The 22,552-nt window shown below is 44.8% G+C and overlaps 1 protein-coding gene across 1 annotated transcript in view; it reads left to right on the top strand.

The window, feature by feature from the left end:
* The window catches only part of LOC142004190 (substance-P receptor-like), a 77,578-nt gene that overhangs the window by 28,386 nt on the left and 26,640 nt on the right, over positions 1-22,552 (top strand). Inside the window, exon 2 of the mRNA XM_074981678.1 lies at positions 7,486-7,680. Within this exon, the coding sequence (XP_074837779.1) occupies positions 7,486-7,680 (195 nt within the window). The remainder of the gene's footprint in view (positions 1-7,485; positions 7,681-22,552) is intronic.

Here is a 22,552-nt window from a genome sequence, read left to right as displayed (position 1 = left end):
TCATTGCTGTTACAGATCCAGACTAACACGGCTACCCCTCCGATACTTGACTTCCAGGTTAGATGCTTTCATGACCCCAATATTATCTGAGGAGCTCCTAAGTTTTCATTACATTTATACCCTCAACACCCACGTGTAGGGACATATTCTTATTTTCTTTCTGATGGGGTGTTGGGACCCAGAGAAATGAAGAATAAAAAAGCACTTAACTGACTTGGGTTCCAAAATCCCATATTCACAAGTGACTTAGAGCCAGGTTTTTAGGCACCTAAAGATATAGGACAGAATCTGGTGGGATTTTCAAACTCACCTAAGCAGGTTCTGCTTCCTTACCTGCTTAGGTAGCAGTGTGAGTCCTCCTAAGCACATATCTTCATTTAGGTTCCAAAATACCTTTGAAAACCTGGCCCTTAAGTGCCCAGATAATTCCCATTGATGTGCCACTTCACTTAAACCTTAGGAGTTGAAGGGTATGTTTAAACTAAAAACGTTACAGTAGCACACCCTCTTCGAGAGATGGTAGCGAGGTTGACGGAAGGATTCTTCTATTGACTTCGAATGATCTGTTGAGCTTAGAAAAACAGAGGCTAAGGGAGGATATAATAAAGGTCTATAAAATCATGACTGGTGTGGAAAAAGTGAATAAGAAAAAGTTATTTACTTGTTCCCATAACACAAGAACTAGGGGCCACCCACTGGAATTAGTGGGTAATAGGTTTAAAACTAACAAAAGGAAGTTTTCCTTCACACAGCACACGGTAGGCCTGTGGAACTCCTTGCCAGAAGAAGGTGTGAAGACCAAGACTTTAACAGGATTCAAAAAAGAACTGGAAAAATTCATGCAGATTAGGTCCATCAATGGATACGAGCCAGGATAGGTAGAAATGGTGTCCCTGGCCTCTGTTTGTCAGAGGTTGGAAATGGATGACAGGAGAGGAATCGCTCTCATGATTCCCTGTTCCGTTCACTCCCTCTGAGGCACCAGGCTTTGGCCACTGTTGGAAGACAGGACACTGAGCTAGGTGGACGTTTAGTCTGATGCAGTGTGGCCATTCTTATGGTCTATATTGTGGCTACGGTTGGCTTAACTACATGTCTGAGGGGTGTGAATTTTCACAGCCCAGAGTGACATAGCTGCATGAACTGAGCTTTCTAATGGAGGCCACCCCAGAGTGACAGCCTAAGGTCCTTCTTCAGAGCAAGGAGTTGAACCTGAGATCTCCTAAGCCTCAAGCCTTGCACCCTACTTCCTGACCTATCCATCCTAATGCCTATATTATGTTTCCTTATCATTATGAGTATGCTGCATTGCAGTTCTACCTCTTCCCTCCGTCCCCTGCCTTTTCCTTCTCCCTGTGACTTCCCATATTTGTTCTGCTGTCTTGCCTCCATCCCAAACACTACAGCGTCATGAACAAATAGATGACAGTTAAAGGGATCTCTAGGTGATTCAGATGGATTTTATTTCATCATTGCGACTATTATTTGCCCATTTCATCATCTGGAAGGCTTTCACAGCTGTGAAACGGATAAGAAATGTTCTCCAGAGTGCATTGCCAGACATTCAACTTTTAATGAATGAAACAGCATTGTCCCAGCAAAAACAACGAGCCTGCTCCGTGTCAGATTTCAAATCCTGGAAAGCTGCACTTGAACACTGAGTAAAGGAAGTGGACGCCCTGTGTCCAAAGTCCAAGCCATAATTTTCCTACTTGAATGAACCCACAATAAATCTATAGCCAGGCACCTAAATGAAGAAAGCCTTACCTTCAGAGTGGCTGAATATGCTTCTTTTCAATTAAAGGCTATGGGAACCTTTTCTACAGGAATTATCTTGGGAAGTTCTCGAGCCTGTGTTATGGGGGAGGTCAGTCTATACTGGGGTGGGTAGGAAGTGACCCGTCGGTTGGACGTGGTTCTCTGGGGTTAGTCCCTGGTGGACCACCCAATGCTTTTGCAGGTAGGGCTGCTCACAGGTCCTGTTGGCTTTGGTTCACCACTCCTGGCCAATGGGATCTGAGGAAGTACTGCATGCCAGGCCACCACTTTCTGCAGGTCTCATTGGTCAAGAACAAAGAACTGCAGCCAATGGAAGCTGCAAACACCTGCACCTGTGGACATGTAGGTAAATAAAGCATGTAGGGGCTGACCAGGCGCTAACCCTAGTGAACCACATCCAGTGTGCAGGCTGATTACCCTTCCTTGAACTAAATGGTCATAATGGTCCCTTCTGGCCTTGAAATCTATGAAAACATCAGGTGCTCAATGCTTTTGAAAACCAGGTTGCATTTAGATGTGCACGTTTCAAAATTCTGACTTGAAAGCCAAAGGTATGTAGGTCATCTCAAAGATATGCAGGCTCTGAACCCCTCACAGATACCAATGGAAATCAGGAGCTTAAATTCTCCTTGAGGATAAGGGCCTCAAATCTTAAATTTTCAAAAGCAGCTAAGGAACACAGACACTTATATTCTTCTCTGCCAACTCTAAAAGCCTTAAAAGGGGCCCAATTTTCAGAAATGCCAAGTGTCCATTTTCAAATCCTGGCCCTTTAAAGTGCCTCATGTTGGGCACAAAAAGGTCCCAGGACACTTGGCAGAGTAGGCACAAAAAGGTGGGAAACTTCTTGAATTGCCTCAGTGACTCCAAAGCACCAGTGCTTTGACTATCAATGGCATTTGCATCTGATGAAGTGGGTCTTTACCCATGAAAGCTAACGCTCTGATAAATCTGTTAGTCTATAAGGTGCCACAGGACTTCTCATTGTTTTTAATGGTATTTGTGATTGTTGTGAAGCACTTGAATGGCTTCAGAAAAATCTCTTCCTTAAGGCAAATGAAACTTGATAAGTTTCCGAGGAGAGGGGAAATGGTGGGGTTGCCTGTGATAGCAGGAACTGGACTCAATGACTTTGTGCTTCTTTCGCTCCCATGTTATGATTTTTCCCAAAGTGCTGGGGGATCTGCAGGTCATATTGAAGCTGAAGAGGGTTGCCATTTTCCCAAACTGGGACAGATTTTGCTGAATGTGTTGGTCAGAAACATGTGGTGCAGTGAAGGAACCTTGAACAGCTGGTTTCATCTAAAAAGAGCCAAAGCAATCCTTGAGTGGCACTGACTCCCAGAAACATGTAAACACGTCAGCCCTGACCAGGGCTGCCACAAGCCCAATCCCAGAGTGGGACACTCCTGAGAACTGATAAAGAAACATACTTTTTCTCTCACCCAGGTTCTGAGATAAGATCCAGGCCCTGGAAAAAGTTGTTGGGACTTTGAGTTTTTCTCCAAAGTTTGTTTTATCTGAGCAAACCTAAACCCTAATAAGGGTGTTGTTTAGAAGTGCAAAGCATGGGGAGTCTGGGTAAAACGGCTTAGAAGAGGGGAAATTAAGAGCAGGGCAGGACAGTGGCACCTGAGCTATGAGGGGGCACATGAATGGTGGCCATTGTGATTATGGCACCTTCAGCAAATACCTTTGTTCCCTGTGTGCCTGGAAATAATGTCCTAGGGCCTAGTTTTTCAAAAGTGGCCCCTGATTTTGGCTGCCTCAATTTTAGGTACCCACCTTGAGCCATTATGGCCCCAGTGTTCAGAGAGGCTAAGTAGTAGTAGCTTCTGTCTGCTTCAGGTAGAGTTGCAATTCAAGCTTCTGGTGTCTCAAGCTGCTGCCATAAAAACTGAGACACTCTGAATCAATGGCCACAGCAAAGTCAGGGAATAATGTAGAGCATAGCTTGGCTGGCTAACAAAAGAGGGATGTAACTGTCAATGGTGATTCAAAAGGCCTCCAGAAAGAAGCAGAATTCTTTAAGGAAGTGGCCCCAGCAGATGGAGCTAGGAATGACAAGGTGAAAATAAGAAAACTAAAACTTGTGGCTGTGTAGGTAGAAAAATTCCCTCATAGTGAGTTTCATGAGATGGTTAAATATTCTCCCCTGGGTCACCCTGGAAGCCACTTTCTTAAATATTTAGAACTACATTTGAATTTGGGTACCAAATGGCCAACAGAGACTTCAGATGGATAATTATCAGGCTGGATAAGCTGTGAGAGACTGATACCGTGTTGTGGTACCTGTGGGCAGACGCACAGAGCTGGCAAGGTGCATTTCCTGCATGTTTCTACATAAATCTCTCTGTTTTATTTTTTTTTAATTTATTTTGTTTTATTTTATTTTTTTGCCGCAGCAGGCCAGTTTCTCATGGATGGGCGATATATTATCCATTTTAATTTTGCAAATGAGAACTCAACTCTTGCCAATAAAGCACCAAATGCAGTAGCTTGGAGCACTGTTAGCCGATGGGCTTGAAGAATTTGGCTCTCACTGCCAGCTTGGGGAGTAAGGGATTGTCACTTAGTCGGGCTGAGAGAAGACTGCATTGTAATGCAGGGAATTTATTATAAAAAGCCCCATATTCCTGTGCCTGTATTTCTGCAGCTGTAAATCACTCCTGTGTAATCCCCTTCCCAGGACTCCTCTCCCATTATGTGATTACTTTTTCATAAAAACAGAATTTTGTCTCAGGACTCAGTCCTGAAGATGTGGAGTGTTCTTCTAGGTTACTGGCTGCCCTCAGTTCTCTCTTTAATATCCGTGAAAGTTTGAGGGTGTGTTCAGGACTTTTCAGCAAGTCTTAAATGGGTTTACAAAGGAGACCAGTGCTAAGCCTTCCCAGACGTTCTGTGTGCTACCATGCATGGGGTCAAGTTCATGTCAGTCCATTAAAACACTACAACCCTCTCTGGTAATAGCCAAAGAGGTAACAATTATATAGTAAGCACTAATGTTTTGAGACATTACTGCAAATTTGAGGTGAGCTGAAAACAAATCCTGGCTCTAATTTTTTGGGGAGGTTAGAGTATGTGCAGCAGAACTTGATTTTCTACACAGATAGTGAAGAATGACCCCTATCTTCCAAAAGATCAAAACTCCAGATCAGCGTTCCCTGTAAACTGGGCACTTGGGCAGCCATCCAGGAGAGCTTCAGGTGCCGCCCAGCTCATTATCAGAGCACCCACAACAAGCAGCGTGTGTTTCTATTGGTGGTACACATCCACACATGCCTTGGTGCACATAACAAAATTTATTCTCCCTGGGAAAAGGAAAAAAATTGGAGGGAACACTGTTCCAGATTTGAATAAGATTTCATAGTAAAATTTATACCATATTTCCTATTAGGGCAGGAATCACCAATGACACCATTGCATAAGGTATTACAAGTATTTCCCTTAGCCTGTGTGCACGCATCAGCTTTTGAAGAAATGCTACACTGCTGTTTTGTGATGCTGTTCCCTTTCAGGGGAACTGTGGCAAGCAGACAGACAGGTTGCTCTCTGCTTTAATTTCTCTAACTAGAGTCTATTCTCATCCCAGGAAGCAAACATTAGTGTATTAGCTGAGATTCCTGGGGAAAAAACGGATTTCCTGCATGCAATTTCTGACTACCTCCATGCAAGGACTGGTGTTGCATATTGTATAAATAAACAGTTACTTTAACAACAAACCGCGTGCTGCATCACCGGTTTGTCTTTTAATAGAAAGCCAACCTGCAAGGCACCAGCATCTGCTATTTCAGAGCAGCTAGCAGGTACATTATTTTTGTCTTTAATATTATCTATCTTCACCAGTAATAGGTCGTTTCTCATTCTATCCCTGATTTGTAAGGTCTTATGGAATTCTTTATTGTTGTATAGTTTAAAGAACACCACCAAAAATCTATGAGAAATCTATATTCCTCTCCCCCTGCCCCACTTCATTCTATTTGGCCTTATTCTGAAGAAAATGTAAACAGCGAAGTTCTGCCACAAGACTCTGGGAAATTGCAACCTGCTGAAATGTATTGATGATGATTACAAACTATGCTTTCTAGTAAGAGAGGTCTGCCCAGTCACACACAGAAATCTGCAATTTAGCACCATATTTAACATAAACACATGCTTGACCAGCTCTGCAGATGCAAATTAATATTATGGGATTACTGACAAAATAACCTCTCTTTTTGTATGGCAAAAGTGCCAGATGAAGCAAGGCTCAGGCTTGACAAAAATTGAATCACTGAAGTCTGGAAAAGAAATTAATGCTCTGAAGGAAGATAAATTGCATGTAATTATATACTCACAATAATAAAAGGAAGTAAAGGAAATGAACATGGAAAAAAGAGAACCAGCCAGACCAGTAGTAGTCTATTTTCCCCAAACTCCTTGCAGCACAAATCCACAAAGGAAAACTAGGTGAATATTACTACAAGTTGAACCTCTTTAATCCAGCACCCTCTCAATCTGACCAATGCTGAACCAGAGCATTTGCCGAACCATAGGAGGTCAATATTGTCTAGCAGCATTACCAACACTTCCACTGCTTCCTGGGCTGTTCGAAGACATTAGGGGTAAATTAGAGCTAAATAACAGCACAGAAATTGAGGTCCAGGACTGGTGGCTGGAAACAAACTTTATGGGACCACAGAAATCCTGGCCACCTCCATAGTAAGTGGTCATCTGACTAAATAAAATCATACTAGCAGACAAGTAGCACTTTAAAGACTAACAAAATAATTTATTAGGTGATGAGCTTTCATGGGACAGACCCACTTCTTCAGATCAAGAGCATTTCCAGTACAGACTGACACTTATACAGCACAGAGATCCAAAAAAAAAGAAATAACAACTCACAAATCAGATACATGGGACTGAAGGTGGGGCGGGAGGGGGAAAATGAAGGGGGAGAGATACAAGTGTCTTGCCTGAGATCAGTACGAATACCAAAGGAAGGGAAAGAGTCCTTGTAATGCATGAGATAATTGCTATCTCTATTGAGACCAAGTGATAATGTACCAAATTTGAGCATGAACTCCAGTTCACTCATCTCCCTTTGTAATCTGCTGTTAAAGTCTCTGTTGTAGGATGCATATTCTCAAGTCTTTAACAGAACAGCCCACTCCATTGAAATGCTCGCGGATAGGTTAATGTGTATTAAGATTCCTAATGTCTGTTCTGAGCCCATTCATTCTTTGGAGAAGTGTTTGCCCAGTTTGTCTGATGTACATAGTAGGGGGCATTACAGGCACAAGATGGCACATATAACATTGGGTGAGGTACAGGAGAATGAGCACCTGATCTTGTAATTAACATGGTTAGTCCAGTGATGGTATCTCTAGAATAAATATGTGGACAAAAGGAGGCAAAAAAGTCAAATTTTGGCACTCCGCCTTGGAAAGGTTGCTGACCCCTAATGTAGAGCCTAACAGGTATTACTTCAGCTCAAGTGGGGCACTACTGCTGCAGTTCAGGGGTTCAAACCACATTAATAGAGATCATTACAAAATAAATGGATCTTGGGTATTCTTGTTAAGCCAGATCCTACTACCTTTACTCCAGTGGAGAAGATCCTTTACTATGATAAGCATCTCATTGAATAAGAAGCCATGTCGTTTACTTCCCATTTTGTATGGCTACATTTTTAAAACCCTCCTCTCTCCCTTTGTGTTACAGGTACATGGCTATTATTCACCCGCTGCAACCCAGGTTGTCAGCCACAGCCACCAAGGTGGTTGTGGGCATTATTTGGTTCCTGGCTTTATTGCTGGCGTTCCCACAGGGTTACTACGCGATGACAGAAAATCTTCAAAGCAGGGTGGTGTGCCTGGTGGAATGGCCGGAGCATCCCACCAGGGCGTATGAAAAAACGTGAGTCTTTCCATTTAAATTAGGCCTTAAGAAATATCAACTATCTTATGCATTACATGGGTAATTCCCATCCCCCACCCCACTTTGATATTCGTAGGAATGGGACACGTCCTACTTGAATTAATTTGCTTCATCTACTGGTCCTACTAGTGACAAGTAACCCCCTTTTATTCCTCCTCTTTTTTCCCCTCCTTCCTTCCCTCCGCCACTTCCCTGCTGTATAAATGCTGGATTCTAACTGTCTACTTCATTCATCCAAGGAAGTGGGTCTTACCCATGAGCGCTCCTGACCTAATGCATTTGTTAGTCTTTAAGGTGCTATGGGATTGCTTGTTATTTGAGACTTAGAGGCTACCCCTTTAAGTCTCCTATCTTTTAACTCAGTTGTGCTCTCTTGCAGCATATGGGCTCCTCAAGGGTGCTATTTTGACATTATGACCTTGCCATGTGGGGTTCACCTAAGCTCACAGAAAATCAGATCTGGGTCAGGCATGCTTTGCTTATAAAGCAAAAGTCCTGTAGGGGAAGCCAATAGGTTTATATTTATAAACTCCTCTGAAAATCCTGTAGAATTTAATAGCAAATAGGGTTCTTTCTAAAGGTGTTTGGAGCCATCTCATAAAATGTGATAGTACGGATGGGGTTCTCTTTTAAATACCCCAGTGGGGATAAGAGAAAGGAGATGGCTTCCTCTGTAAACGTCTGTAGGAATTTCCCATAAGGCTTGAACAATGTATTTCTAAGCCATCAACCCATTCCTAATTCATGCACGTCAGCCTTTCAGCCTTACCCTGCCCCATTTGCGGGGACCAATCTTGCTGAAGGTCACACTCAAAGCCATAAGGGACCCTTCTGATCATCTAGTGTGACCTCCCATCTAACACATGCCAGAGAACTTCCTTACACTAATTCCCAGACCAGAGCTTTTAGAAGAATTATCTGATCACAATGGGGGTAGACAGATGTGCTGGAGGGCAAGGCGGTGGGGCAGCTCAGTGCTCCTGGAAGGGTTGGGGCTTTGGGTGAAAGGGGAGTGGCTGAGAGCAGCCAGCCCTCAGCACTGCATGGAGCATACTGCCCTAGCCACCTCACCTGGGACCCCAAGCCCTGGTCCCTAATGAATTGACAGACCCTGGGGCAATTGTCTCCTTTGCCCCCCTCCATTCCCCCAGTTGGCGAACCTGAATCTTGATTTACAAGTTGTCACTGATGAAGAATCATCATGTGAATCATCCATCCACAGCCCATGGTAAATTGTTCTGAAGAGTAGTTACTCTCACCATCAAAAATCCTTGCCTTATTTCCCAAGTGAATTTGTCTCGCTTCAACTGCCATCCACCGGACCATGTTAAACCTTTTCTCGGTCAGACAGAAGACTCCATTAGGAAACACTTGTTCCACATATGGCTACTAATAAACTAATCAAATCACCCCTTTGCTCTCTTTCTGTTAAGCCAAATAATTCAGTCTAGCATGTTAATGGATGTTTTCCATTTTTTATTCTTGTGGGTCTTCCCAGAGTCCTCTCCAATTTTTCAATCTCCTTCTTGAACTGGGGACATCAGAACTGTACACAGTGTTCCAGGAGCAGCAGCTACACCAGAGCCAAATATACAAATAAAATAAACTCTCTTTCTTATTGGATTGGTAAAGAACAAATCATGTCAAGCTAACCTGATGGTTTTCTTTGATAGGTTAACAAGCCCTGTAGATAAGGAGGAAGCAGTAGATATGGTATATCTAGACTTGAGTAAAGCATTTCATACAGTCTCGCATGACTGACTCATTAATAAACCAGGGAAATATAACCTAGATAGGACCAGTATAAGGTGAAGGCATAACTCATTGGATAACCATTCCCAGAGAGTAGTTATCAGGGATTCACAGTCAAGTTAAATGGACATAATAAGTGGATTTCCAGAGGAATCAGTTCCAGGACCAAGTTCAATATATTCATCAACCAATTGGATAATAGCATAGAGAGTATGCTTGTAAAGTTTGTGAATGATGCCAAGCTGGGAGGGGTGTTAAATATATTGGAGGATAGGGTTGTAATTCAAAATGATCTGGACAAATGGGGGAAATGGTCTGAGGAAGATAGGATGAAATCCAATGAGGACAAATGCAAAGTACTCCATTTAGGAAGGAACAATCAGTTTCTCACATACAAAGTGGGAAGCGACTGTCTACGAAGCAGCACTGTAGAAAAATAATGGGGGTCATAGTGGCCCACAAGCTAAATGAGTTGTCAGTGACACTGTTGCAGAAAAAACAAACATTCTGAGATGCATTAACAGGAGTGTTTTAACCAAGACATGAGAAGTAATTCTTCAGCTCTACCCTGTGCTGATCAGGCCTCAGCTGGAGTCTTGTGTCCAGTTCTGAGTGCCACGATTCAGGAAGGATGTGGACAAATTGGAGGAGGTTCAGAGAAAAGCAATCAAAAATGATTGAAGGTCTAAAAACATGACTTAAAAGGGAAGATTGAAAGAACTGGGTTTGTTTAATCTGGAAAAGAGAAGACAGAGGGGACACGATAACAGCTTTCAAATACCTAAAACATTGTTCCAAGGAGGAGGGAGAAAATCATTCTCCTTAAACCCTGCAGATGGGACAAGCAGCAATGGGCTTACATTGCAGCAAGGAAAGTTTAGGTTGGACATTGGGAAAAACTTCATAACTGTCAAGGTGGTTAAACACTGGAATAAATTGCACAGGGAGGTTGTGGAATCTCCATGACTAAAGATTTGTAAGAGCAGGTTAGACAAACATCTATTATGGATGGTCTACATTGTACCTGGTCCTGCCATGAGTGCAGGGAACTGGACTTGATGTCTTGAGGTCCCTTCCAGTTCTAGTGTTCTATGATTCTAGGATTCTACCTGAGATTCCCCTGTTCATGCATCCCATGAGTATACTAGCCCTTATGTTCACTGTGTCACACTAAGAGGACTGGAAAGCCTCCATAATTTTCCCCAAAGCTACTTGGGAACGAATAAATGTAAGCATCCCAAAATCACAACAGTATAACCTCTAACTGTCTCTTTTTGTGTCTCTGTGTGTGTGTCTGAGAGAGAGAGAGAGAAAGTCTGAGTATCTTTGTGTGTGTGTGTGCACACATGAGAGAGAGAGAGACAGTCTGAGTAAGCCTGGCAGATGAATACTCTGGTAGGAGATTTTCTATCATGAATATATTTGCCTCCCACTGAGGTTCCTTTTAATTATTTCTGGCATTTCAAAAGGTTCTGGGTGACCCCACTGCTCTGAGGGTGCTCCAGCTTTCTTTGTTTTGCCTTTTGATGTCAGAGAGGCCGTACATTTCACTTTCCTTCAGTAGAAGCTTAATCATAGGGTGAGCAAAATGTCACAAGTTCCAAAAGATTTGAGTGTTCCAAATCCCCACTGAATGATCAGTAAAGGTTCAGGCTGCGAATCTCATTATCATACTTCTTGGTGTGCTGATGCCAAAGCAAATATTGCTCTAAGAGCCATTTAAAAGAGGGTCAAATCCTGGTGCAGGGCTCCAAATCAGAGACAGGTAATGGCCTGGAATTCATGGTGGAGATAATCTAGTCAATTAGAGTGACTGGGAAGCTTCAAAACATTGGGCAGTTCAGATACAGTAATTAATATTATTTATTGTTTGTATTTATGTACTAGAGTCCTAACTTAGACCTTTCATTTTAAGCACTATGAAAATACATAGCAAAATTGTTGCTACTGAGAAAGTTTGTTTCAGATGAACCTCTTTAGTCTGGCATTTTCTTGTCCAACAACATTCATAATCCCTCAGGATTTTAGTTAGCTGGATGACCACTTATCATGTTTGTGGCCAAGTTTCCCACAGTCCCATAAAGTTTGTTTACAACCACCTGTCCTGTCTCTCAGTGTTTTGTGCTGTTCTTTAGCTGTAATTAACCCTGAAATGTCTTCTCAGACCCCAGTCAGCAGTGGAAGTGTTGTAACGCTGTCAGACAATACTGACCTCCTGTGGTCCAGGAAATTCTCTCTTCTGGCACTTGTCAGGTCCCAAGAGTGCTGGACTAGAGAGGTTCTACCTGTATTGAAATAGGCAAAATGGCAGAAAGAAAAGGGACTTGCCTGAGGTCACACAGTGAGTCAGTGGCAGAATGGGGACTAGGTCTCCTGAACTCTAGAGCAGTGCCCAAGCCATCTGCCAATACTATCTCATGTGATGTTGAGTGCATCCTTTGAGAAATGCCAATATGAGGTAGGTTAATCTCTAGGCGAGCTAATTTATTGGTGCCATTGCCCCATAGATTGTATTACACATGCAGCTCCTTACACATTGTGACCTCTCAATTCCTGACAGTGAAAAGTTTGGGGATGCCATAAAGCTTCTGAAGGATTGTCTTGGACAGCTAGAATTGCATGTGGCCTCAGAGTGCAATTCATGCAGAAAAATAAATTAAGCGTAGCTCTCATTATTCCCTTGGCTACATTCCTTCTGCTGTATAAGCCACAAAGAAGGACTACAAACAGGTGAATTGATCTTGTCATGGTTCTGTAAAGAGAGATAATATCTCTAGCTCTGAATTCAGGACACCGGGAAATTCGGTCTCTTGCCAGTCTGTCAACTGGAAGGCTCAATATGCCCCATGCACTTCATCCTCTAATAGCATTTTGTTACTTGCAAAGTGACAACACACCAGCTTAGAGGCTTTGGGCAATTCTTATGAGGATGCTGAGTAACAAAGAAATTATTAAGGAGGAGAATGTTAGTTAAACCTTTCATGATAAAATTAGCCACTGCTCGTTGAAAATGCACTGAAATCCCAGGCACAACTATTCACAGTTACACGAACTTTGGGTCTACCTGCTACAGCAGAACTTATACATATCATACATAACGTGATTTGTAACAAACTGTGATATTATTATTCATGTTACTGTAGCACCTAGAAGCTGAAGACATGGACCAAGTCACCACTGTGCTAGACACCATACAAACACAGAACAAAATGATGGCTCCTTGCCTGCAGACAGCTCCTGATCTAAGACAAAAAAAGGTGAACAGGAGACAACAACAGAACAGACAGACAGGGAAGAACAAGAAACCAGTGCTAGTCAGCCTGAAAGGTGGTGGTCTCACCGCCCCAGCTGCCTAAACTTTTGTAAGCATCACCACAAAGGAGAATTTTAAGGAGGAGTTGGCAGGGGGATAACAAGGAGATCTATTGAGGACTCCTGCCAGGTGTGAGGGGCAGCAGATGAGAAAGCATGAAGATGTAACAAATCCCTGATGGAGACTGGCACAGTGGGCTGAGGAGAGGTGGAAGTCAACATCTCAATAGCAAATAAGGGGTGACAGGTAAGAGGTACCTCTCACGTGTGTGCATACAGCATCTCCTGAGCAGCATTCTACACTGACGGTGATAGGTCGAGAAGTCATTTCATGGCTTCCTCTGTGACTTTGGAGATATCACCCAATCCACCTTTGGATCCATATTTTGGGCACTGCGCTGGGGTGTTTGATGGTTTGGATGATCTCACCCTACATGCATAATGGGGCATCTTTGATCTTCTACCCATGCATCAAGTAGCCACACTGCAATCTGTAGGCTCAGTAAAGATATCCTTGCCATTAGCCAGTCCTGGACTAAATCCAGAGACATGACATGGTCATGTGTGGTCCCATGGACCATTTTTGTGATCTCAGGTATAGTTGGGCACGTTATCCATAACCTGCTGGATGGAACATTCTGGGTCACCTTCAGTGTGTTTTAAGTTCTGCCATGGTTAAATGTCAACACAAAATAGGCAAGAAGGATAGAGTCCCATCAGGGGAGCCAACAGTCTCGCTGGGCCCCTGGGTGAGGTAGAGGGAGGGACTCCAGCTCCATGCTCCCAGAAGAGGCAGCCAGCCCTCAGTGACTTTTGGACTGTGGCACCCTCTGCTCCTGGCCTTACCTGGAACATGCTATACCCCTGTTTCCCCAGGCAGCCCTCCGAGCCACATGGAGCACTGTGGCAGTGTTCTGGTGGTGATTTAAAGGGCTCAGTGCTCCAAGCACCGGGGCAATTGGCCTCTTTGCAGACCCCCGCATCAGTGGGCCTGAGTCCCCTATCCTGTGATGGCATCCAGTGTTAAAAAATAATAGGGACAATGGTAAGAGCTCCGTGAAGACTAGGCTGAATTGTGCAGTGTTTGCAGCCTTCACTTCACAGGATTATGGCCCTGATACATCAAGGGAGCCTACGGCAGGGAGGTTTCCAAATCCTCCAGGTTCCTTTCAAAAACCCACCCTAGATATATAATATCTCTGGCAGGAGGTAATGCAGAGCAGCAGAGGTGATGTGTGGGGAGGCCTGCATGGTCCTCCCAGATTTGATACCTGGCTTGGACTGAGGATGTTCACATGAACTGGGGCTGCTCGGTACTACTGCTGAAAGCTGGCTGGCCTCACCCCACCCACCATCACCACCACAATTGGCAGGGACAGGTCATCGCCTAGTTAGTTAGGGCTGATCTTGCTTCAGGCAGGGGGCTGCACTTGATGATCTCCTGAGGCTCCAGTAGTCTATGATTCTATAATTTGATGACCTGTGCAGGAAAGCTAGTTCTGACTTCACCCCTGCTTACCCCCTCTGTGCCGAGTAGAAGATCTCAGGCTCTGATCGCAAACTCATTTCAGGGGGTGGGAGGGAAGGAAGGAACCAAAAGCAAAGATCAGCTTCCGGTTAAACATCGCCACATTCATCTCCAGCTGGTCATACATTTTCAGCAACTAAGTTATGGGCAACACAGTGCAGAGCCAGCAGGTTACTTTATTCATGAACCTGCACTGTAGTCTAATTAAGCCAATGGGTTTTCAGAATTTGGCAGGTCATTAGCCTAACTCTTTAGACTCAGCTTGGAGGCAGAGTGAGGATCCAATACTTGTTAACAGCCTGGGGGCTTTAATCACCACCTCACCGAACAGATTATTTCTTGCATTAATGAATACCCAGAAGGAGGGACCCTGGATTCTGAGCAGCCTCGTTTTTCCATGAAATCTTTTACTTTTGATCAAAGGAAGAGCTTCAGCAGTTTGCAACTGGGACGAAATCCAGACTTCCATTATGCCAGCAAGCATCCATTGGTACCCTTAGGAAGGCAGGCAAGGAAGTAGCAACCATGGATACTACTTGCTGAACACCGCACTCTCCTTTTAAAATCACAATGCAGGCCATAGAGCAGCGGTTCTCAGGCTGCAGCATGTTCCCCACCCCGCCACCCCCAAGGGGATGTGGAATGCAGTCAAGGCATGCATAAGAGATGCTTTGGGGAGGAATTTACTGCACACATTCAGAGCTGGGTGAGGGAGAGTGGCCACTACTGGCTGGATGTGCAAGGAGAGAGAATTACTACAGAAACAAAGGAGGCTAGAAATCAAATACATTTGCAAACCTCTGCATTAGAGGATAAGGGAAGTCTCAAATGCCCAGAGACTTAGGGCTTGTCTCTACTATGGGGAAGATCAACTCGTTCAGGGTTGGCTTTCTGGAGTTTGATTTTCCATGTCTGGTAGAGATGTGTGAAATCGAACTGTCTGGGGTCGACAGTTGACCCCTGTATGCTTCACTAGTGGGAGGAGTAAGTGAGGTTGATGGGAGAAACTGTGTGTAGATGGTCAGGTAAGTCGATTGCAAATAAGTCTGTTCTAAGCTAGGCAGTTGCCATAGCTGGAATTGCATATCTACAATTGACTTACTTGACTAGTATGTTAAATAATTCCCAGAATACATGTCTGAAATGAATGAAGGTTTTATGCCTTTCAGTGCACAATGATTCTACTGCTCTGTCTGAATCACAGTGAGACATGCTGCTCAGTGGGTTATTTTAATACAGATCATACACCTAGAAGCAACGAATGTGTGCTATAATTACAGGGAACTCTCTCCTGAGGAGCAGTGACTCTGAAAAAGTCCAGGGGCTATGGTGAATAATCAATGGAACACAAACCCCCAGTGCAACGCTGTGACCAAAGGGACTAATGCAATCTTTGGTAGTATAAACAGGGGAGCAGAGAAGGTCAATCATGTTTGTGTTTGGCATTGGTGTGGCCACTAGTGGAGTCAGTTCTGCTGTTCACTACTCGAGAAGGATATTAATTGGAGAGGGTTCGGAGAACAGCCGTGAGAGTGATTAAAGGGTTGGAAAACTAGAGAGACTCAAGCAGTTCCATCTGGATAGCTGAACAAAGAGAAAGCTAAGGGGTGATTTGATCATAGTCTAGAAGCTCCTATATGGGGAACAGAAATTTGATAGCTCTTTGATTTTGCAGAGAAAAGTCAGCCAGATCCAATGGCTGGAAGCAGAAGTGAGGTAAATTCAAGCAAGCAATGAGGTGCAAATGTTTAACAGGGGAGTAATTAACCATTGGAGTAATTTACTAAGGTTTGTGGTGGACTTTTTTTTAAAAAATGACGTTATTCTAGACTCTATAGTCCAGTTTGAAACAGGAATTCAGGGAAGGCCTAAGGCCTGTGTTTGTACAGAAAGTCAGACTACAAGACCTCAGCAGTCCCCTCCAGCCGTACAATCCATGAATCTTTCCAGGACACACTCAGGACGTGGCAGTGATAGCAAAGAGTACCTTGCACCTGTGATGCTCTGTCAAAGTTGAGAAGCAACAATGCACAAGGGATTTTTCAATAATCTCTTTGTAGAGAAGAGTCAGAATATAAATATCGCAGGCAGGCCTGCCGACGAGGGTGGGGGGAAGCAAAAGAGGCCATTACCCCTGAGCCCAGTGTTTCAAAGGAGCCTGTGGCTGACACCACTGCCAAAGCAGCAACAGCAGCAGCCATAGCTTCAGGTCTCTCTGAAATGCTGTGGCAGCACTGCTCCAGCTGCCTACGGTTGTCAAGAAGTGGCGGGGAGCCCAGCGCTGCAGTATGGAAGGTGCTGAGGACCGACTACCCTTTACCCCACCCCTTTTGTTCTTGGCCCTGCCCCTTCCGGAGCTGGGCTCCTCTCCCACCTTGCCTTGAGGACCATAACACCTGTCAGAACTGCTGATCCCAGGTCAGCTAGAGGCTTGAGAGCAACTGAACACACCTCTAGTCTGCCTCTATTCCCCACATGGCAACCACTTTGTGTATCATTAAGTTACAGCAAGGTCATCTTATGCAGCTAGGCTCAGCATCATGCACACACTTCCGTTTCTCTGTTCCCACTAGACTTCAAGATTTAGCATAGGATATGTACAAGTGTACAATGTAGTATCTTCTGGGGGCAAAATGACCGAGTACTGTTTCAAAGGAAGCAAATGGGGAAGTACCCTGAGGCTTGTCTACATGGAGAAATTGACCAGCAAAGCTATTCCATAATTATCCTGCTGTAGCTCTCCCAGAACAGCTCACTTTGTGGGCATTACTTCAGAGCAAGTGTCATTTTGTTATGCAATAATTACTTCACTTTGGCAGCAGAATTATTGTTTCAGAATAAGTGTGTCCACACAGGGGTAGTTACTGGAATACTTATTCTGGAGTAGCTATGTCAATTTGTTTGCCCTACATAGACAAGATTTGGGAAATAAAAACAGAGGACAGAGTTAGGACTTCTGGGCTCTTTTTCTGGCTCACTGAAAAAGAGTGCCCTCATAATTAATCCATGACAACTTCTTCTAAAAAATGTGAACATTATGTAACATAGAAGTGTTAACTCCATCAGATGAAAGGTGTTGTGTAAGACATATTCATATACCTGCTGTGGAGTCAGCTCAGTAACTGTGTTCAGAATTCCTACATAACTGAGGTCCTAATCCAAGACCTGAAATTAAATTATTCTCTCAGCTGGGCCATTAAAAATGCATCAACTCCACTACTATTAAATTAATAGTAGAATGTATTTCAGTGACTCCTTTGTATCTCAGCCTGGGAGCACTGCTAGACTACTTTTCTCCAAGAGGAGCACGAGAACTGAGGGGATGACCCCCCACTTTTAAAAAAGGGAGAGCTGTGCCCTTCCATTTTCTATCAGCCCTAAGGAAAAATGACAAAGGGAAGGGGTGTGGTCTTGGGGGAAGTCACTGTGCAGGGACAGGGCCTCCAGGGAGAAGGGGTGGTTTTGGGGTGGGGTCATGGATCAGGCACTGGTAGCCTTCCCCTACTGTTAGGAAGCTTTTGCTGACCTTGTTCTCCATTTATGAAGGAGGGGCAAGGATGTGAATGATTCAAGCCTTTGGATGATTAAGGAGCCATGTTGACTGGTTCCAATGTGAGTTTTATTTCACTTAGAGATTTCGCTCCATAGCTTGCAGGGCAGATACTCAGGATTCCAATAAGGATACAGGGGACACCCTCCCCCTGGGGTGGAAAAAGAATCTATTGTGGAGTAAACCACACTTCTCCAGACTGAACTGCAATCAAATGCAAGCTGCTGTCCCCTTGAGACTGCTCTGAGTGTTAGTGAACAAAAAGATCCTTTCTGATTCCGTGTTGTTGATATGACAATGGTCGCAAGAACAGCCATACTTCCAGATGTGACAGGGTGAACTAGGCCCTGAGGACCCCTGCTGAAGGCCTTATTGTCTTGCCATGCCCTGCCCCAGAAAAGAGCAGTAGAGAGGTCCCTCAATCTGCCTATAGTGGCTGTGTGGGAAGCAGCCAGTCAGGGGCCAGCAGATCAGTATAAGAATAGCCGCAGAGCCAAAGCATGAGCAGTTCCCTGCCAGAGCTGGGGGAGACCAGTGGTGCTCCAGGCTGGCTGCTGGGACTCCATCAGAACAAGGCCATGAAGCAAGGGTGAAGAATGTTCAGGAGCCATGGGGAAGGTGCCCATGGGAGTAAAGCAGCCATGCAGTTATTTAAAGGGACATTGCAGACAGCTGCTATCTGCAAAGTCCCTGGGCTGGAACCTGAACCACTCCCACCCATTAGCCACTGGAGGGGAAGAGACCTGACAGGAAGACACCCCAGAGTGGGGGACTGTACTACAATGAGCCAGCTGAAGTTCTGGAGCCCTAGGGCACTGCTCTGTTCTGGATCAGGAACAAACTGAAAGACAGTAGAGGGTGCTGAGAGAAGCCCCTGTTGTATTTGTATCCCAGTAGGGAGTCGTTTTGTTTTAACAGACTGTGGCTGCGTCTACACGTGCACGCTACTTCGAAGTAGCGGCACCAACTTCGAAATAGCGCCCGTCACGTCTACACGCGTCGGGCGCTATTTTGAAGTTAACTTCGACGTTAGGCGGCGAGACGTCGAAGCCGCTAACCTCATGAGGAGATAGGAATAGCGCCCTACTTCGACGTTCAACGTCGAAGTAGGGACAGTGTAGACGATCCGCGTCCCGCAACGTCGAAATTGCTGGGTCCTCCATGGCGGCCATCAGCTGGGGGGTTGAAAGATGCTCTCTCTCCAGCCCCTGCGGGGCTCTATGGTCACTGTGGGCAGCAGCCCTTAGCCCAGGGCTTCTGGCTGCTTCTGCGGCAGCTGGGGATCTATGCTGCAGGCACAGGGTCTGCAACCAGTTGTCAGCTCTGTGTATCTTGTGTTGTTTAGTGCAACTGTGTCTGGGAGGGGCCCTTTAAGGGAGCGGCTTGCTGTTGAGTCCGCCCTGTGACCCTGTCTGCAGCTGTGCCTGGCATCCCTATTTCGATGTGTGCTACTTTGAAGTGTAGACGTTCCCTCGCTGTGCCTATTTCGATGTTGGGCTGAGCAACGTCGAAGTTGAACATCGACGTTGCCGGCCCTGGAGGACGTGTAGACGTTATTCATCGAAATAAGCTATTTCGATGTTGGCTGCACGTGTAGACATAGCCTGTGTGACTCAACTGGAGGGCTGAGCCACTGAAGAGTCACCACAAACAGAGAACGAGTGAATGCATATGCTCTCAGCCAGGGAGGGGGCACTCGCGAGAGGTGGGCGCTACCCCATTGCACCTGTCTCCTGACTGTGACCACTGCCAGATGCTTCAGAATGCAACAATTTATCAAGAGATCCATCCTTTCCAAGCCAGCCCCAGCTAGAGTACAAGCTTGTGCTACTTGTCCTTACAGATGCTTTGCCATTCTGTTTCCCTGGCAGAGCTGGAGAAATTTAAGCATCCTCTTCAGAGGCTGACTAAATACATTCTCCCTCCTTCTGCTTTCAAACAAAAGCCTTTAGGATCCTCTTCAGAAGTCATCCCAGGGACTCTGGCACTCTTGATGGTCCTCTAGCATCTCATCAGCTGGAGGAATATATCCAGCTAAGCACTCTAAGCCTCTGGCTTTCAATGGGCAGCACTGTCTCATTGTGCATGGTGATCACCCTCCTTTAAATCCTAGGTATCTTTCACCAAAGCTATTAGAAAACTGGCAATGCTTACAAATGAGTCACATTTTTTCTATCAGTTCTTGGTAGAAGTATTGACAGTGTTAGACGCTTATGTATTGGCACAGTGAGATAATAATTGAGAGGCTAGATAATAAAACATAAAAATATAGTGCCACTATAGAAATCAATGGTATGCCCACCCCTGGAATGCTGCATGCAGTTCTGGTCACCCCATCTCAAGACAGATATTGTACATTGGAACTGGAAAAGGTATAGAGAAGAACAACAAAACTGATCAGAACTATGGAAGTGCTTCTACATGAGGAGCGATTAGAAAGACTGGGACTGTTTGACTTAGAAAAGAGGCAACTCAGGAAGAGTAGGAGAGAAATCTGTAAAATCCTGCATGGTGAGAAAGTGAAAGTGTTTTTTCCCCGTTCATGTAACACAGGAACTAGTGGTCACCCAATGAAAATAATGGGCTGCAGACTGAAAGCTAACACATGTACTGCATACAATGCACAATCTACCTGTGAAACTCCATGTCAGGGGGTTTTGTCAAGCCCAAAGGAAAAAGTGGGTCCCAAAAAGAATTAGATAGGTCCATGGAGGATAGGGCCATTACTCCCATGGGAATTCTGCACCAAAAAGTTAAAAATTCTGCACACTATATTTTGAAGTTCTGCCAATTTTATTTGCCCTTACATCAGCGTAGAGGCCTTGCAATGGGAAGCAAAGGCCACTGGCTGTGTGGAAGTAGAAAATCACTGTGCAGCCCCCACCCTGGGACATGGACTTGACACTGAGGCTGCACCTGATCCTTACATAGTGCAAGGGATGGGCATTCCCTGGAAATACTCTGGGCCCTGCCCATCTGCTGCCATGCTCAGCTGGTCCACAGGACCCAGAGTGTAGAGAGGATTATTTGTGGGGGAGATCAAGGTGTGCGGTCAGAGTTCTCTGTGTGGGGCAATCTGGTTACAGCTAGCTCACCGGAGCTCAGAGAATGAGGGGGCCTGTTTATGTGCGGGCCTGTTGAGGGGTTCTAGATGCAGGGGCAATGGGACTCTCTAGATGTGGGATTCCATTGCAGGGGTGAGGCTCAGCCACGGGTGTGGATGTACTGTGGCTTTGGGACTGAAGGAACAGTTCCCCATACAGTGGCCCCCTCACCCCGCTGCTGAGAAGCAATGGGGTTGAGGAGTGCGGAGATGTTTCTGGGGGTGGATCTGACCCAGACAGCCCCTGCCACTCCTTGCAGAGGAAGAACAGCTCTCATTCAACCCCCATCCCAGACAATGCTAGCAGCTGGTTCAGAATAGGAGCCACCGGCCAGGCCATTCCCAGATGCACACCAAGGATTTACATGGAGGCAATAAGATATTCTTTGTCCTGTTCTCTGTCCCTCTCTGAATGATTCCCAACATTCTGTTTGCTTTTTTGACTGAAAAAACCTAGTGCTGGCTTTGGTGGGTAATTAGAAGAGGTGGTATACAGAGGGGTAAAGGAGCCACATGGCAACCTGGTGTCCTGGTTCTGGGCTGGAGGGGGTTGAATTTTGCCTTCCTCCACCAGCACAGACCCATGATGGAATAAATTTCACCCATAAAGGTTTAATCTGCAATTCACCTGGATGTGAATAAGAATATGTCTATACTATGCAGAAGATTGACCCACTCACGGCTGATCTTCCAGGGTTTGATTTTGTGCACCTAGTCAGAGACATGCAAAATCAAACTATCTGTGGTCAGCAGTCAACCTCTGTACTCCTCAATATCATCAGGAGTAAGGGAGGTCAACGTGAGAGTTTTTCCCATCGACCTCCCACTTTGAGGATGGCCAGGTAAGTCGATTGCATATAAGTCGATTCTAGCTTCGCCATTGCCATAGCTAGAATTGTGTACCTACAGTCGACTTTATTGCCTGGTGTAGACCTGGCCACAGTGGTGAGGATTTTAGCACTTGCCCTGGAAAGACAGTTTTGCTGGTCAGAGATTCTAAGGCCAGAAAGACCCATAGTCTGACAACACATAGAAAACAGCCCATACGACTTCCCTGAAATAATTCCTATTTGAATAAGATCAAATCTAGAAAAACAGCAAGTCACGATTTAATTAATTTTTTTTAGTGACAGAATCTACTACTCCTTTCTAGTACGGATTTATCTAAATTGGACTCCCAGCAATTTGGATATTGCCATACCTTTTCCTGCTAGACTGAAGAGATGTCTTATCAAATTTCTTTGCCTCTGATCAAATCACCCCTTAGCCTTGTCATAGTCAAGCAAAGCAGATGGAACTTCTTGAGCCAACCATATATCAGATTTTCTGATCCTTTAATCCTTTTCATGGCTGTTCCCCAAACTCTTTCATTTTTCCCGTGCATTGAAAGGGTTATTTGTGGTCATTTTGAACTGTTATGTTTTGATGCCTGTATACTTAGATGTATTATTTTACTCCCTAGTTTATTGGACACATCCTTCTATAAGCATGAATAAATAGGTATCATCTTTGAGTGTGGCTCTTCTTTTGTTCATTTACATGTAAAAGGGGTTTAAAACCTACTACTCCTTACAGGAATGCACTAAGTGATTAATACGGATTTACT

The sequence above is a fragment of the Carettochelys insculpta genome, chromosome 31, assembly GCF_033958435.1.
Source record: "Carettochelys insculpta isolate YL-2023 chromosome 31, ASM3395843v1, whole genome shotgun sequence".
Taxonomy (NCBI): Eukaryota; Metazoa; Chordata; order Testudines; family Carettochelyidae; genus Carettochelys; species Carettochelys insculpta.
The sequence above is the reverse complement of the archived record's forward strand: the minus strand, read 5'-3'. Positions and strand labels throughout refer to the sequence as shown.